We start from the raw sequence: 15468 nt of genomic DNA, 5'->3' as shown, positions 1-15468 counted from the left end.
AGCTGAGTGTTCTGAGTCAGTATCCGTGTTCCATTTAGAGGCTGTGAGTGCAGTATTTGTTTGTACCCTGTGGCAATTGGAGTGGGAGGAATAGAGGGAGGTTAACATCCCTATTGCTGGAAGGAACTACTTTCTGCTCAGAGCCACTTCCTGCTTGGATTGACTTCCTTACAGCCACTTCCTACTTAGAATACTAAGATAAAAACAGCTGCCATTGTACCTACAGAAGTACACTTTCCTTCTTTTCCTGTCCCTGTTCTCAAGATACACTGCCTAGCCATCTCACTTCTGGTGGTGTATAGGCAACACTTGCAAAACCCAGGAGGTTTAGAATCCTTTCCCTTCTTTATTAAGCTATGAGAACAGAGGCTGAACTTATACCAGCGATGGCCTCATCCAACCTCCACACCATGCATTTAGATGCCTGATTTACCTGCATGCCTGAGTTAATGTCTTTTTGTCCATGCCATCTCCCTATCACACACCCCTCAGTGATGCTAACTAGGCAGGCACACCCACTTGCCTTGGCATGTTTTATGGACGACCCAAGCTGCAAACATCAACATGTATAAGACATATGCTCTCTTCTTTGTGTAATTTCAGGCACCAAAATATGCCTACACAGAGGGGTATGTGCATACAGACACACGCGTATTCTTTTTTTGCCTGGTAGAAATACACTTCTGTGATGTTCCTTCAACTCCCACACATGCCCCTCCATGGCTGGCACATCTCCTAATTATTCCCATCCACTCCCTCCCATAGACCTTTTGTGTGTATATTTTGGCACACATTCTCTTGGTTCCGCCTAGTTCCTTTCTCCCTTTCTTTCTCTACCTCCCTCCCTCTCCCTCCTCACAGCTCTTAGGAAAATTTGTTAAACTATACACTCTTTATTATTAATGTACATTTATGAAAAATTCTTCACATATACAAAAGTGCATGGTTATAAAATCATCTCCATACAAAGATTGACTTCTTCCCTCTAACCCCACCCCTCCCCAGCCCTCCCACCCCCAGACATTAGCACACTACAGGACAGTGCTTAGAAAAACTGAGAGCTCTGTGGATCCAGCTCTCCGCCCAGTGCTGTGACAAACACAATAGTGATTTACAAAGGACCTTGTGACACCCTCACTTCCCTTTTGCCTCTTCCTGGGGTGGGGAAGAGCAGACAATTTTCTCTGGCTTTAGGAAGATGTCCTTTTGAGGAATGGATTAAGATGTATCTTTTTACTTTTCTACTGCTGGGAAGGATGTCAGCACAGACACCTGTAGGGGAAAATGGAAGCTGCAGGATCTTCCGCCATGGTTGAAGACAAACACCTCTCTTGATCTGTTCAAATTTCATACATGTCCCTCCTTGAAAGGAGCCATGAACCTCTATAGCAACTCTGGAGACCTATTTCTGCAAAGTTCCCTGGGAATTCATCTAGGAATGGAGAAAGAGAGATGAGGGTTTGTCTGAGAGTGACCAGAGATAACTGGTCCAAAGTGGTATGATTCAGATATGAGGGCTCTCCTAAAAAGGAATTTTCTTGGCCCAAATCTTTTTTTTTTTTTTTTTGAGACGGAGTCTCGCTCTGTCGCCCAGGCTGGAGTGCAGTGGCCGGATCTCAGCTCACTGCAAGCTCCGCCCCCCGGGTTTATGCCATTCTCCTGCCTCAGCCTCCCAAGTAGCTGGGACTACAGGCGCCCACCACCTCGCCCGGCTAGTTTTCTGTATTTTTTAGTAGAGACGGGGTTTCACCGTATTAGCCAGGATGGTCTCGATCTCCTGACCTCGTGATCCGCCCGTCTCGGCCTCCCAAAGTGCTGGGATTACAGGCTTGAGCCACCGCGCGCGGCCGCTGGCCCAAATCTTGACCAAGCTGAACTTTGATATCCTCTGGCCCAGCATGGAGGAAGCTTCTGCAATGAGGGCAAGTCTCTGAGGGGCAGGAGAGAGCAAAGGGAAGCAGGGAGAAGTCAGGTTCTCATTGGGATGCCTCTGCCACAGATTTTTCTCCTTCTTTATTTTTTGAGCATCCAGTCCTGCCCTAAACCTGGTGGGATTCCATCTTAATCTATCAAACAATGTAATATTAGGTTGGTGCAAAAGTAATTGCGGTTTTTGCTATCACTTTTAATGGCAAAAACCTCAATTATTTTTGCACCAGTCTAAATATGCCTATTTAGGCATGTTTACTTATGCATATTTAGCCACTCAGCCTATGGCTGAGTGCAGTCTGTCAGAGAACTGAACCCAAATTCCAGAGAGATCTGTCCCACGTCAGCAGACAGCCGACATACAAGGAACCTCACAGACAGACGTGCAGATGCAGAGATACCCCATCACATACAGGTTAACCAGTTTGGACAATCTGAATGAAGCCTGTGGTCACCAGGGATGTGGGAGCAATTCCAATCAGGATTGCTAGATTATCTCTGGAAGCTTGCTTCTGATAGCTTGGATAAGATGATGGCAGTCCGGGAGAAGCAGGGAATTCCTTGGCAGTAGGGAGGTGGAATACTTTCCTCATTGTGCTCTAATAAACTGAGGAACCTCTAGCAGCAGGAGAAACAGCTCTCCTTTAAAAGCCATGTGTCCTGCTCAGAAGGGTTTGGCTTTGATGGACACCAAATTGTCCCACTAGAAAGGACATTGATGTCAAGGGGGCATTTGGTGTCTTTTCTGGTTCTAGTCCTATGCAAAAAAAGCATGTGTCTTAAAACATATTAACTATATTTTGGCAAACAGTAGTTCCTAGGAGGTTATTATAGTATTATGGTATCCCTCTATGGGAAACGTTTCTATTTTGTCAGGATTAAAGTTTCTAAAAGTTCCTCTCCAAGTATTTAGGTTGCCGGCCTGGCTTGTAGAGAACAGCTCGAGTTCACCATCCTTGGTCATCACAGAAGGAGAGAGCAGGGCACAGTTCTGCTTCGGATGTCACAGGGCCAGGGATTTGTCCCAGATGTTGTAAGCAAGATTCAGGGGACACGGGTTCAAGTACTTCAGGTCTAGCAGTTTCTGAAGACTCTCGTTTCGCTTGACTAGCTCAGGGAAGCACGAGTGAGGGATGCCTTCCTGGAAGATGATATATTAGCCTCCTTCATTCTTTTCAGGCTTTCCAGGAGGATAGGATGGTGGAATACTGCTGGAGCTTGGGACAAGGTAGGTGGAAAGCCCCTGTTTTAATTCTCCTCCTGGCCAGACTTACCAGCATGTTGGACTGTGCCTTCATGTTCTTCTCCTAAACTGCAGAGGTTCTCTCCTGTAGCTTTCTTGCTGTCTTATTATCTCTTGCAACACACACAGCAGGGCTTGAGTAGGAGTGGTTAACACAACTTTCTCTCTTGATTCCCAAAGATCTTACTTTTCACATGGCTGCCACCATGGCCACCCCTGCTGATGTTTTATCTACACATTGTGAAGCAGGAGTCTCCTATTCAGATGTTACCCGTGTAGTCTCTGTTTCAGAGCCTGCAATTTGCCCTACCGTGAGCATAGTTCAATCTGTACGGCAGATGGGTTTGACTACCTTCTATTTAGCTGATCCGCTAGCACATTCATGGATGCTGAATTCCAGGGCCCCACTACCCAGCCCTCTGAGGCATTCTCTTCCCCAAGCACTTGGGAAAGCACTGTTAGGGCTGAGTCCCAACCTTCTCACATAGACAAGTCATACCCAACCTTGAGACTTTTTTCCCCCATCTGTAAAACAGGATTACTGATGTTTGATTTACCTCCTGCACAGGGTTGTGAAAAGTCAAGGAGAATGATGCAAAAATACTCATGAACTATCCGGTGCTGAACAAATAGAGGGCATATAATGATGACACTGACGAAACTGACGAGGAAGACGACGATGATAATTGTGCTTTGCTCGTAAAGTTACTTGATTTTTGACTGACTGATTAGATGCAGTTTCCCTGAATGGAGCTGCCTACCGCTTTCCTCCTAGGGCTTATCCAGACAACCTTGGGTAAGTCACTCAACTCTCTAAGATTAATTCATCTGTCAAATGGGGATAATAAAAAACCACCAGGCAGTGCTGCTGCAACAATTGAAAGAAGTGAGTCAATAGATATAAAAGTGCCCGGAGGAGTGCCTGGACCGTATGAGGAACTTTGTCAGCTCTAGTTGAATTTGAATTTACATAACTCTAGAGGAAGTGGTGATGTTCCAAAACTTAGATGGGGCAGTAGAAAGAGCACGGACTTTATCGTGCTCATAGTGGCATGTGACTTCAACCTCTCTGAGCCTTAATTGCCTCATCCGTAAAATGGGAACAACAGCGTTCACCTCAAAAGATTTGTGTGTGTGTTAAAGGGAATGGTTTGTGGAGAGAGCTTCTCACAGTGCCTGACACTGCCAAGGGCTTAGTATTTAACAGCTCTCTCACCCTTATGCTTAACGTGGGTAAGTTGCTTAGAAGAAAACGCAAAGCCTCATCTGGTGATAACTGTGCTGCCTTTGTCCCCTTTTAGCTCTGGGTGCTGCCAGGTTACGGGTCTGTGGCCCACAGTGCACTTTCCTGGTGAGACCCTGTGGCATGAGCACTGTGGCAAGAACAGTCACACGATTAGGGTCCCAAGGTGCCAGGACTCTTGCTCCCCCAGTTGCTGGGCCTCCTGCCTCTCTCTTCTGAAGCCAAGCTTGAGTGAGAGGCAGGTGAAAGGGCATTGACAGTGTCCATCCTCAGCCTGCTGCCTGGGACCTCACCAACTGGTGACAATTGGTCATATGGGGGCAGTCACTGGGAGGTGGTCGCACCTGGTAGCTGCTGGTGGAAGGAGGCCAGGGGCTGGTATGGAGGTGTTCTTACTCCCTGGAGGCAGTGGCTGGCACTGCTGAGAGCTGACAGTTTTAGTGTCAGGAGGTGGGGGGTAGGTTTGAGTTCTGTGCCACACCCCCTCTATACAAGTAAGTGACCAGGAACTGTTCACTCTTCTCAACACAGCGCACTATGCATATTCTGGCCTCTGCCATTTGCAGACACCCTTCTTCGCCTACCTGACGAAGTAGATATTTCCTGATGACCCAGTTCACAAATCACACTAATCTTATAATTCTCATGGACATTGCTAGACACAGATGATGGCTCCTCCTTCTGGGCCTCCAGAATGGCGTGCTCAGAGTCCTGACATATAGTCTTAAAGAGAATAGTTTTGGATCTCTCTCCTTGACCAGAGGGAAGTGCCTTGAGGGCAAGGACTGAGTCAATTCATCTGACGTTCCCAGTTCCTAGGGCACTGCCTGGCCCAAAGCAGATGCTCATACAAAGTGAGTGTCTCCCCCTTGCTTGAACCATGACTGAGGCAGCCAGGTCACCATGGAACCAGAGTGGGCAGTCAGGGAGGGCGTCTGGTGGCCAGTGGCTGTGGCGGTCAGCAGCATGGAGGGATGAGAGGCAGGCATGTCAGATCTCTTCCTCTTCACTGGCCTTACTCCAGCGGTGGCAGCAGTTGGCGGTGATGCCCAGGAGGAAGTTGGTGGCCACAGAGGCGATGGAGACCACAAAGCCCACGAATGCAATGAATAGGTAATCATCCAGGGTCAGGGTCAGGTGGCAGGCCTTGAAGCTCTCCTCAGTGAGTGAGAAGAGCGGGGCGCCCTCGACTTCAGGGGGGCCCCGGCACTCAGCCAGCTGAGAATCTGTAACACAGAAGTCAGGGAGGGTGAGGTACCCAGGGAGGGAGAGGGGATTGGAGAGCCCCCCAACAACCGCTCGCTGGAAAAAGTAAGAAAGACATTCATTGCATTCATTGAGGTTCTTCCATGTGCCAAGAATTCTACTTATCTCCTTTTGTTCCCTCAACAACACTCAAGACAAGGATTTTTATGCCTATTTCTATAGATGTGGAAAGTACTGTTTAAAAGTTTAGCAATTTGCTGAAAGTCATCTGGCTATGACCAGTGGTAGATCTGGGGACACCATCATCTCTTACAACAACCTCCCAACTGGTTTCTGGGCTTCAGAAGGTGTCTGTCCTCAGCCTGCAGCCTGGGACCTCACCAGAAGCTGACAAACTATTTTAATATAGTCAGCTGGGTGGTTCTTTCAAACCTGATGTCCTGCCATGCCTTCTCTATTTAAACCCTTCCCTGGATTCCTGTCTTTGAATGGAGCAAAAACCAAGGTGCTCCCTGTGGGCTCCAGGGACTCTTTCCCATCTCTTCCACTCTGTTCCTTATTTACTCTGCTCCAGCTACACACACCTCCTGGTCATCCTTCCGTAACCCCAGAGTATCCCCTCTTGAGGCCGGGAAGGGATGCTTTTGCATTTGTCCCTTTGGGAGGGAGCTTCTCCCCTCAATCTCTGCACAGCTCAGCTCCCCACTTCCTTTGGGACTTGGCTTAATGCCACATTATTAGTGAGGCCTTTTCTTAAGACTCTGAATAAAATAGCACCCCACTTCACCTCCCCCTGGGCTCCCTATCTTACCTGCTCTTCTCTGTTTTTCTATATAGTGTTGATCACTGCCTGAAAGTTTATTGGTTTGGCTGGGCGCGGTGGCTCAAGCCTGTAATCCCAGCACTTTGGGAGGCCGAGACGGGCGGATCACGAGGTCAGGAGTTCGAGACCATCCTGGCTAACACAGTGAAACCCCGTCTCTACTAAAAAATACAAAAAACTAGCCGGGGGAGGTGGCGGGCGCCTGTAGTCCCAGCTACTCGGGAGGCTGAGCCAGGAGAATGGCGTAAACCCGGGAGGCGGAGCTTGCAGTGAGCTGAGATCCGGCCACTGCACTCCAGCCTGGGCGACAGAGCGAGACTCCGTCTCAAAAAAAAAAAAAAAAAAAAAAGAAAGTTTATTGGTTTATTTTCTGTCTTTTCCCCTTTCAATATAAGCCACTCCCATGGTATCTTTAGCCTCGAAACAGTGTCCTGTTCATAGTAAGTGCTTGATGAATCTTTACAACATGAATATAAGACTCTGTCCAACTCCAAATCATTGGGCCTTTCCACTACTTATGTGGCTTTTCTGGATACACAGAGTATAGGTTAAGAGTATGGGTTCCGGAGCTATTGGTCTCGTTTCAAATCCCCTCTTCGCCCCTTGCTACTTGCATGATTATAGGTAAGTTATTTAATCTCTCTGTGTCTTGACTTCTTCATCTGTCAAATGAGGATAATAACAGTATCTACTTCTTAGGGTTGTAGTAAGGATTCAGTGAGTTAACATATATGAATTATATGTTACATATTATTGTAATATATATATAATATATAACATATATTTCAATTATATGAATTGTTATATTGGTTGTTTTCCCTAGATAGGTCATTGGCGGTCATATTCTGCAGTCAGGCTTCTGTAGGAGGGGGCCGCTTTTTCTGGTGGGGTTACTGTTATCTTCAGCATTGATGGTCTCATCTCATCCTTCTGGGGTTGCTTTTATGAGTGCATGATGGCTGTCAATGGTCTTCTCTCACTCTGCCTGGGAAGTAAAGGTAGTGTGCAGGTGACACTTGCCATGCAGCATTAGGCGCCAGCTTTTGAGCAGCCAATCATTCTTTTGTTTAGTGGATAAATATTAATCAAGCTCTTACCTTGGGTAAGTCTTTTTTTTTTCATTTTTTTTTTTTTTTGGTCTTTCTGGCTCTCATGCTCTGCCTCTATAATAAGGGGCCACTATAAAAAGGGGATAATTCAGCCAGGCGCAATGACTCACGCCTGTAATGCCAGCATTTTGGGAGGCCAAGGCGGGTGGATCACAAGGTCAAGAGATTCATACCATCCTGGCCAACATGGTGAAACCCCGTCTCTACTGAAAATACAAACATTAGCTGGGTGTGGTGGTGCACACCTGTAGTCCCAGCTACTTGGGAGGCTGAGGCAGGAGAATTGCTTGAACCTGGGAGGTGGAGGTTGCAGTGAGCTGAGATCGCACCACTGCACTTCAGCCTGGGTGACAGAGTGAGACTCGGTCTCAAAAAATAAAAAAAAGAGGATAATCCAAATTTTCTGAGAGTCAGTATGAAGACATTTTCTAAATTATGTGTTGTATAAATGCTGTGTATTCATTCTGCAGTTTTTGAGGGCAAGGAATCAAATGATGGATTTGGATTGACCCTTTCAAGAATTGAATCAGCAGCAATATCATTGGAAATGGGGAGTCAGGTTTGGAAGGAGAACACAACCTTCCCCAAATCCCAGGTTGAGTAATCCCTGTAGGCTGTGAACACAGGATCCATGTCCTGCCCAGGCCAAGATCCTGTCTGGGGTTGACTCGCATGAGCTCTCCTCTGGAAACCCGAAGATGCTGAACTCTAAAGTCTGTTATGTGGGTGAAGTGGGAAGTGGTGAGACAGTGAAATGGGGAATGTGGCAACACTCATATGGACCAGCCAAAGGAGCCCCTGACAGCCGTGAGTGGGACCGCACAGGATGCAGAATGGGAACGTGGAGGCTGACAAAACCCCCTGGTATGTCAAGGTACCAGTCTTAAAGTCATGCTGTGTCCCAGGGGCTTGCTTATTATGGCTCTCTTTGTTCAGTTTTTCCAAAAACCATGGGTAACAGTGGAGTTCCATGAAGAAAAAGGGAGAAAGCAGCTGAAAAGGACCTAAAGAGAAGAGCATCCCTAGTTCTGCCTCCACTGGCAAGGTTTTGTCCTTAAGGAGAAGCACCCTGGTGCATGTGACCTGGTGTACAGTGTGTTCTGTGGAGGAACAGGGAACCTGGCTTTCCAGCTGGGCCTGCTTGTTTCCTTATCATGGGCCTGTGGACAGCCACTGTCCCCCTCTGGAGCTCAGGTTCCTCACCTGTACTGACATATGTGTGAGCCTACACTGATGAAATCTTGGACCCCTCTCCTGCTTGCTGGGAGTCTGAGCTGCAGAGCAGCAGGGACCTCAGAGATCACAGAAAAGGAGTCCCTGGGTGTGATGGAAGCTTAGTGTTTCAGGTGCCCTTTCTGTTATTAGTGCACAGGAGAGAGAGGGAAGGCACGGCCTCTGCCGAGGTTGAGCAAGTGAGGAGATTGCTCCAGGCAGCCTCCCCCTCCTGCCCTCCACCATCGCTCCATCCCAGTCCCCAGCTATTTTGGTGCTAGAGAATTTCCTCCTACAGCTCTGTGGAAACACTGGAATCGTGACCCACAGCCCTCCCCAAACTATTTTGGTCTTGGGCTCCCCACTCAGTCCTCCTCTCCCTTTTACCGCATTCAGCATTGCTTCTTCTCAACATGTGCTGAGCTCACGTTCTGGGAAAGCCCCTGGGGTAGGGCCTTCAGCTACTACTTCTGAGTGCTTGTGCCAAGCCTTGGTATTGTCACACAGGAGAGCTGGTGGCTAGGGCCGCGGCTGAACATTACCTGCCTCTGGGTCAGGCTCAGATGCCATTGGGTTGGGACGCCCATCAAACCTGTGTGATTCGGGCTCCTTCAGGCCCCAGTCTACCCTCCAGTTGGGATTGGCTGGTTGAGTTGCTGCATCTCAGTCTTCCTCTCAGCTCCCTACCTTGTGCCCAAAGTTTACACTGCTCAGGGCCTTGAGTTTGAGGAAGGCCAGGTTCTCATAGCTGAGGTCCAGGTCGTGGAGCTGCATGATGAGGTCCTGGAAATCTACTGCAGCCCTTTGGCCAGTCCAGGACTCAGATTCTGACTGTTCTGGCAGGCCAGAACCTGACTCTTCAGGATCTAGTCAGGGAGATTGCCAGGACTCAAATCCTGGCTTCAACACTTAGCAGCTGTGTAACTTCCAACAAGCTACTGAACCTCTCTGTGCCTCAGCTTCCTCCTCTGTAGAGCGGCAACCTCATTAGTGTTCTTCTGGGGATAGGAGGAGACAGGTAAAGCTGCTTAAGAAAGGGCCTGGTAAATAGCAAGTACTAAGGTTCAAGTTCCTCCTGGAACATGTTGACTGTCACGCAACTTAAGCTGTGGTAGCTCTGTTGAGATTGTGTTAGCCATTACTATTTATACGAGAGTTTCCAACACTTGGAATGCTAAAAAAGCAGTCTGGTAGAATAGAACAGGGCTTAGAAGTCAAATAAATCTAGGTTTTATTCATGGTCCTGCCACTTTTTAATTTTTTAATTTGTATTTTTTTTTCATGCCCATGCCACTTTCTAAGTGCGTGATTCCTGTCAAGCCTTTTTATTGTTCTAAATCTCAACTTCTTCACCTGGAAAATGGGTATAATCAAAATGGGGGTCTCATGAGATAATGGAGGCCAAGATCTTAGGTCATGGTGAAAGCTCAAGAAGAACCACCAACGACGTGCTATTTTCACTTGTCTACTATCCGTCTGCCTCATTAGGTCATGAGCACCACAGTGGTGAGGGACATCTATTTCATGAATGAATGGGCATTGCATGCTTTGGAAGGATTCTACAAACAACCTGTTGGCAGAGCTGGTGTACAAAGAGGCAAGCCCACATTAGAAAACACAGTAGGTGCTTTCCGGCTCGAAGTCCCTCCCTTTTCTTTGGAGCCTTTGCTTCCATTGAGGCAAGCCCTCCCCCTGTTGGCTGCCCCGTCCTACCCCTCCATTACCTGCTGTACAGCGCTGGATCCGGTTACGCAGCCACTTCAGAAGGGGCTCCATGGTGCAGCCACACACCCAGGGATTGCCGCCGATCTGCAAGGTCACCAGCCCCGGTAGGCCCTCAAGAGCCTCCAGGCTGAGGGAGGCCAGGCCCCCATAGCTGAGGTCCAGGTCTCGGAGCTGCACGAGGCCCTGGAAGGCCTGGGGGTGCACCCTCCGCAGCCAGGGGTTGTGGCTCAGGTCGATGTGGACCAGTCCATGGGCCTCCTGGAACATGTCAGCTGGCACGTGGCTGAAGTTGTTGTAGCTCAGATCCAAGTGTGCCAAGCGCTTGGCATGAAGGAAGAGGCCCCGGGGCAGTTCCATTAAGGAGTTGTTGCGCAAATCCAGCACCCGGAGCTCCATGTAGCATGTGAGGTAGCCAGGCGGCACCGCTGTGATGCGGTTGTGGGCCAGGCTGAGGTTTTGGGTGTCCATTGGCAGGTCTGGGGGCACGGAGAATAGCCGCTGGCTACTGCAATCCACCACCTGGTTATGGCATGTGCAAAGGACTGGGCAGCTGGTGCCAGCATCCGAGTGCATCAATCCGGCTGCCAAGAGGAGGGAGACCAGCAGCATTGCCGGGTGGGGTGGCCCGGGCCAGGGAAGCTGGGCCCAAGTGTCACCCATCTTAGGCAGCTGGCAACAGCAGTGCTGGAGGGAGCCCATGAGGACTGTGTCCATGGAATCGAGAGTCTGTGACACAGGAAGGCAGCTACATCTGGGGCCAGAGTCTGTGAAGGTGGAGCTTCTGAGCATGTGGTATCATGGCTAGAGACTTTCCCAGGAGCCTCTGAGCACCAGAGGGCTTCCTGAGATCCACGGGAGGTCCCCTTCCGGAGCCTAGGGGGCGAGACACCCAGTTGAGGTCTCCCAGGGTCTGGAATGATGATCAAAACCTGAGAAAGGGAGGGGACAAGGATGGGGCTGGGTCAGCTGCCAGCAGGTCCTGGAAGAGTTCCTGCAGATCTTTTGTGTCTCTCTCACCCATGCCTGCTGGATGTTTCCTCCTGGTGCTGTGTCTGGGAGGGAGGGGCTGAAGGAGATCAAAGGTGCCCTTTAAAGATCCTTGGCACTTCTTCTGAGAAAACTTAAGTCCTGTCCCACGTCTGGGACTGATTAGGAAGCCAGGGTTGCACCTGGGTCTCCAGTGTTGAAGGTCTCAGTGGCCATTTGTCCTGGTGGCCTGGTGGGCTTGAGTCCAAGGGGGTCCCAGGGTGGGTGTTTTGGGAAGAGGACCAGGGAGGAAGTGAGTCTCCATGAGTCTCCTAAAAGTCTGAGAGAGTCCTCAGCCTCAGTGGCTGCTGGAATCCCCAGGGAGCCTCTTTTTTTTCCAAAGAGAGGAGGACCCCAGGTGATGCCTACTGTCTGGGCCTCCGGGGCCAGAAGAAGCCATGAGTCCTGAAGGTGCAGGCTGAGGGTCAGCTGGCAGAGCTCTGGCAACTTCTCCAAGCCAGCGCCTTCCTCAGCACAGCTCTGTATTCAGCAGGTGGAGGCCGAATTCCCTCTGTCAACAAGGAAAGCACTCAGGCAGAGAAATCCTGTGCCCTCGACACCCCCTTGTCCCTTCACCTAGGACCCTTGTCTTATCTCTGTCTCTTTCTTTCCTCCCTTCTTTGCTTCCCCAACCACAAAGTTCTCTGCTTACTGTCTCTCAGGTATGGGCCATGGTACGTTCAGACCCCAGGCTCACGTTGCTGTAACCCACGAGCCCTCCCTGACCCAACCTGCAGCCATCCTCCTCTAGGTTCCTGTCTTGGGTAAGATGCATTTTCTTTTTCTTCTCATAACCCCATCCCCATCAGTACCAAACACTCCACCCTGGAACAACTCCCTAAGAAAAACAGGCATCCACACTCTGGGGTTTGCACACTCCTTTCAAACACTCTAAGCGCTTCTCTCTCTCTCTCTCACACACACACACTCACACACACACACACACTCACTCACACACCATTCTGTGACTCCCCCATGTTTTGCCCTGCCCCATGCTCACGCCTCACGGTTTTCGCTTCAGCTTCCTTCTGCACAGGGGATCCTGCAGACCCCTCCCCATTTGACCTCCAGCATCTTTCGCCCGCCAGCCCACACCCCTCATCCCAGCATCCCTTTCCACACACTGCACTCTCCTGCTCGCCACCCGCAGCAGAGGGACTGAGAGTGATGCCACGCCCAGAGCCTCAGCCCTCGCGCCCGGCGCCCTCTCGCTTCTCCCTTGCCCACCTGCTGTCCTCGGTCCTCCACTCACCCTAGGCCTGGCGCTGCCTATTTTCCTACCGCTTCAAGCCTCAATCCCGCCCACCGGGAAATCACCCCAGCTCCCCTTCATGCAGACTCATTTTTTCTGAGCCCCAGGTCTCCCCGTGCACTCCCACAGGCCCCAGGAGCCTACTCACTCCGTTCCAAGGACACAGCCATCAATCTTCGGCAGACGCGGGTCTCCCTCCCTCCTCCTGGAATCCCCGCTCGCTCCTTGCTTGCCTCGGAACAGATTGCCTCCCCGGCTCTTCCCCTCCCCCGGCCTCTCCTCCTCCTTGTCTCCTGGATCCCAGGCCAGCATCTTCTGTGATTTCCCGTCCTGCGGTCCCCCTGCCCCTTCTTTCACCCAAAAGGAAAATCACAGAGAAAGGATGCTCAGAAGAAAGTTCATAGAATCTGAATGCTTCTTTCTGAAACTCAGCTGGTGCCCAGGCTGCTGGGATATAAGGCTTCCGGCAGAGCCAGGTCTTCCCCCTCCCTTCCCCCTTCCCGCCCTCTCTCTCTCCCTCCCTCCATCCCTCCCCCTCTTCTCTCCCTTTTTCACTCCCCTTTTTTCCTCGAGGGCCAGGTACTGACGTTTCACTGTCTCTTAGCAACTGCCTCCACATTTCTGAGCAACAGGAGAACTGGCTGTGGACCCCACGACGAAGAGAGAGGAGGGAAGGAAGCACCGGGCAGAATTCACAGTTGCCCACAGAATCCTGGGGATCGAGCCAGGGGAAGAAGGGGAGACAAGGGTGGGCAACTGGACAGGGGCAGAGAAAGAGGAGCAGGCAGGGCCCAATGGGAGAGGTTGTAGTAGGGGCAAGGTGTGAACCTGGAATCTGAGACAGAGGAGGGACAGCTTAAGGGCATCAGATTCAGAAGAAAAAACTAAGAGAGCTTGCAATGAATGGAGAAAGGGACTTAGTGGGGTATGGGAGAAGTGAAGAATGGGGGCATTGAAAACATGAATAGGAATGGAAACAAAAAGGAGATGTGAATATGACAAGTTTGCTCACTTGATGGGATACATCTTTGTAGTCACCATATAATATCTACTTACCTTGGAATGTATTTTGGGCTCCAGGTACCAGGTGATTGGCTCAGGGCTTGTTAGGGACCATTATTGCAGGAGAGACCTTTTATATGTTCCCTGATTATCCCTAAGTCCTGACCCCATGGGCTTTCTGGGGCTAGGAGGCTTGGCTGGAGTGGACCAATTTCCCCTTGGCTTGGGATATGAGAACTTTTGGGATCCAAAAGGCCAACTTCTTGGCCAGGTGGGGGCACCTGGGGCTCCACAGACACTTGGATCTGTCAAGGGGAAAGGAAGCTTGTGATCCTTTCTTCTTTCTCCAGGCCCAAGGGATTCTGTCTGTTGTCTTGTTCTCATCCTTCCTAGCTTCCTTGGAGTGACTTCAGATGAGGGTGAAATTTGTGCAGTGTCTGTTTTCTTGCTGGCCCATTGAACAAGTCTCTAGCTGTCCTGCATTTTAAAAATTGTCTTGACCAGTTAGTTTGCTCAAAGAGCTGGCTTATTTCTTTGTTTAATAAATACTTATTGAGCATTCACTGTATGCTGGGTACTTGGCCAGACAGTGGGTAACAAGATGAACATAGACTCCTCCCTCATGGAGCTGCTTCATTCCGTTGACCTGGGGCCTCTTGCATTTAAGTAACAGCTTAGGTCTTTGGGGGAACCAAAATGGAGTAATAGGAAACAACGAGTGTGAAGTTATACAAATTCTGGGCATTTATAAAGTTCTTAAAATCATGGCCGTTGTCTTCTCTAACATGATTCTTTTTCCTATACGCTTGTAGAAAGTCAGCTCCCTTCTGTGTTCTCTCAGATGTTCATTTTGAATCTTTCATGTTCTACAGTCTCTGGCACAGAGTAACATGGCAGCCTCTCCATAAATATTTATATATTGAGTTGACTGAGGTAAATGAGATTTCTCTCCCTGCTTAAAAAAGGAAATGTTTGTTCCATCTCATTTATGAGTTTAGAAGTAAAATATTAATCTTAACCCAGAAAACACAACACAATGAAACAAGTAATCCATTCTAACCGAGGACTGTTGGCCTCCGGAAAGCAAAGCTAGCATTCTATGTTATTAACGTTAACTGAAAAATGGTAGAAAACATAATTATCTGAATGGAGGCTAAAAAAGCTATCCAGTGTAATTCAAAATTTAGTGTTGACTAAAGGTGACTTCTGAAGATTTTCTTCCTTTACATGATACGAAGTTTATATTTAAAATTAGAATTAATAATATAACTAAAGGAAAATATTAGTGACTGTGTTCCTTAGAAAATAGGATCTAGGTAAGAATGCCTCATCACTGTTTGAAGCTTCAGTTTTCTGACCTATGAAGTAGGGATAATGACACCTAAGTCACAGGGTTGTTAGATATATGAGCCATTATAAATAAAGCACTTAGAACACTATACAGTGAGCAGTACAAATGGCTCTGTCAAATGAACAGATAAAACAAAGTAAAACAAACAAATAGCAGAGTATAAAATCTCTGAAACAGTTATGGAGGAAGAAAAACAAATAAATTGCTCAGAAAGTAAAAAGTTAAGAAAGGAAAATATTACATTTGCAGATGGTTTGAATGTATTCTTGTGCAAATGAGTTGCGAAACCTTCAGAAACCCCTAATTCAAGAACATTATCATTGCATATATCTTCTGTAGAAGTGAGA

General features: G+C 48.8%; 1 protein-coding gene across 1 annotated transcript; it reads right to left on the bottom strand.

Annotated features, from left to right (window-relative positions):
- Window positions 1-1982: 1982 nt before the first annotated feature.
- On the bottom strand, window positions 1983-11426 carry LRRC55 (leucine rich repeat containing 55). The gene is made up of 2 exons (XM_011963396.1): window positions 10490-11426; window positions 1983-5641 (listed from the first exon to the last, which is right to left on the bottom strand). Exons 1-2 carry the CDS (start codon window positions 11277-11279, stop codon window positions 5406-5408), a joined length of 1026 nt encoding a protein of 341 aa, XP_011818786.1. The 5' UTR covers window positions 11280-11426; the 3' UTR covers window positions 1983-5405.
- Between the last annotated feature and the right edge of the window lie 4042 nt (window positions 11427-15468).

Source organism: Colobus angolensis, unplaced genomic scaffold (genome assembly GCF_000951035.1).
Source record: "Colobus angolensis palliatus isolate OR3802 unplaced genomic scaffold, Cang.pa_1.0 Scaffold61, whole genome shotgun sequence".
Taxonomy (NCBI): domain Eukaryota; kingdom Metazoa; phylum Chordata; class Mammalia; order Primates; family Cercopithecidae; genus Colobus; species Colobus angolensis.
The sequence above is the reverse complement of the archived record's forward strand: the minus strand, read 5'-3'. Positions and strand labels throughout refer to the sequence as shown.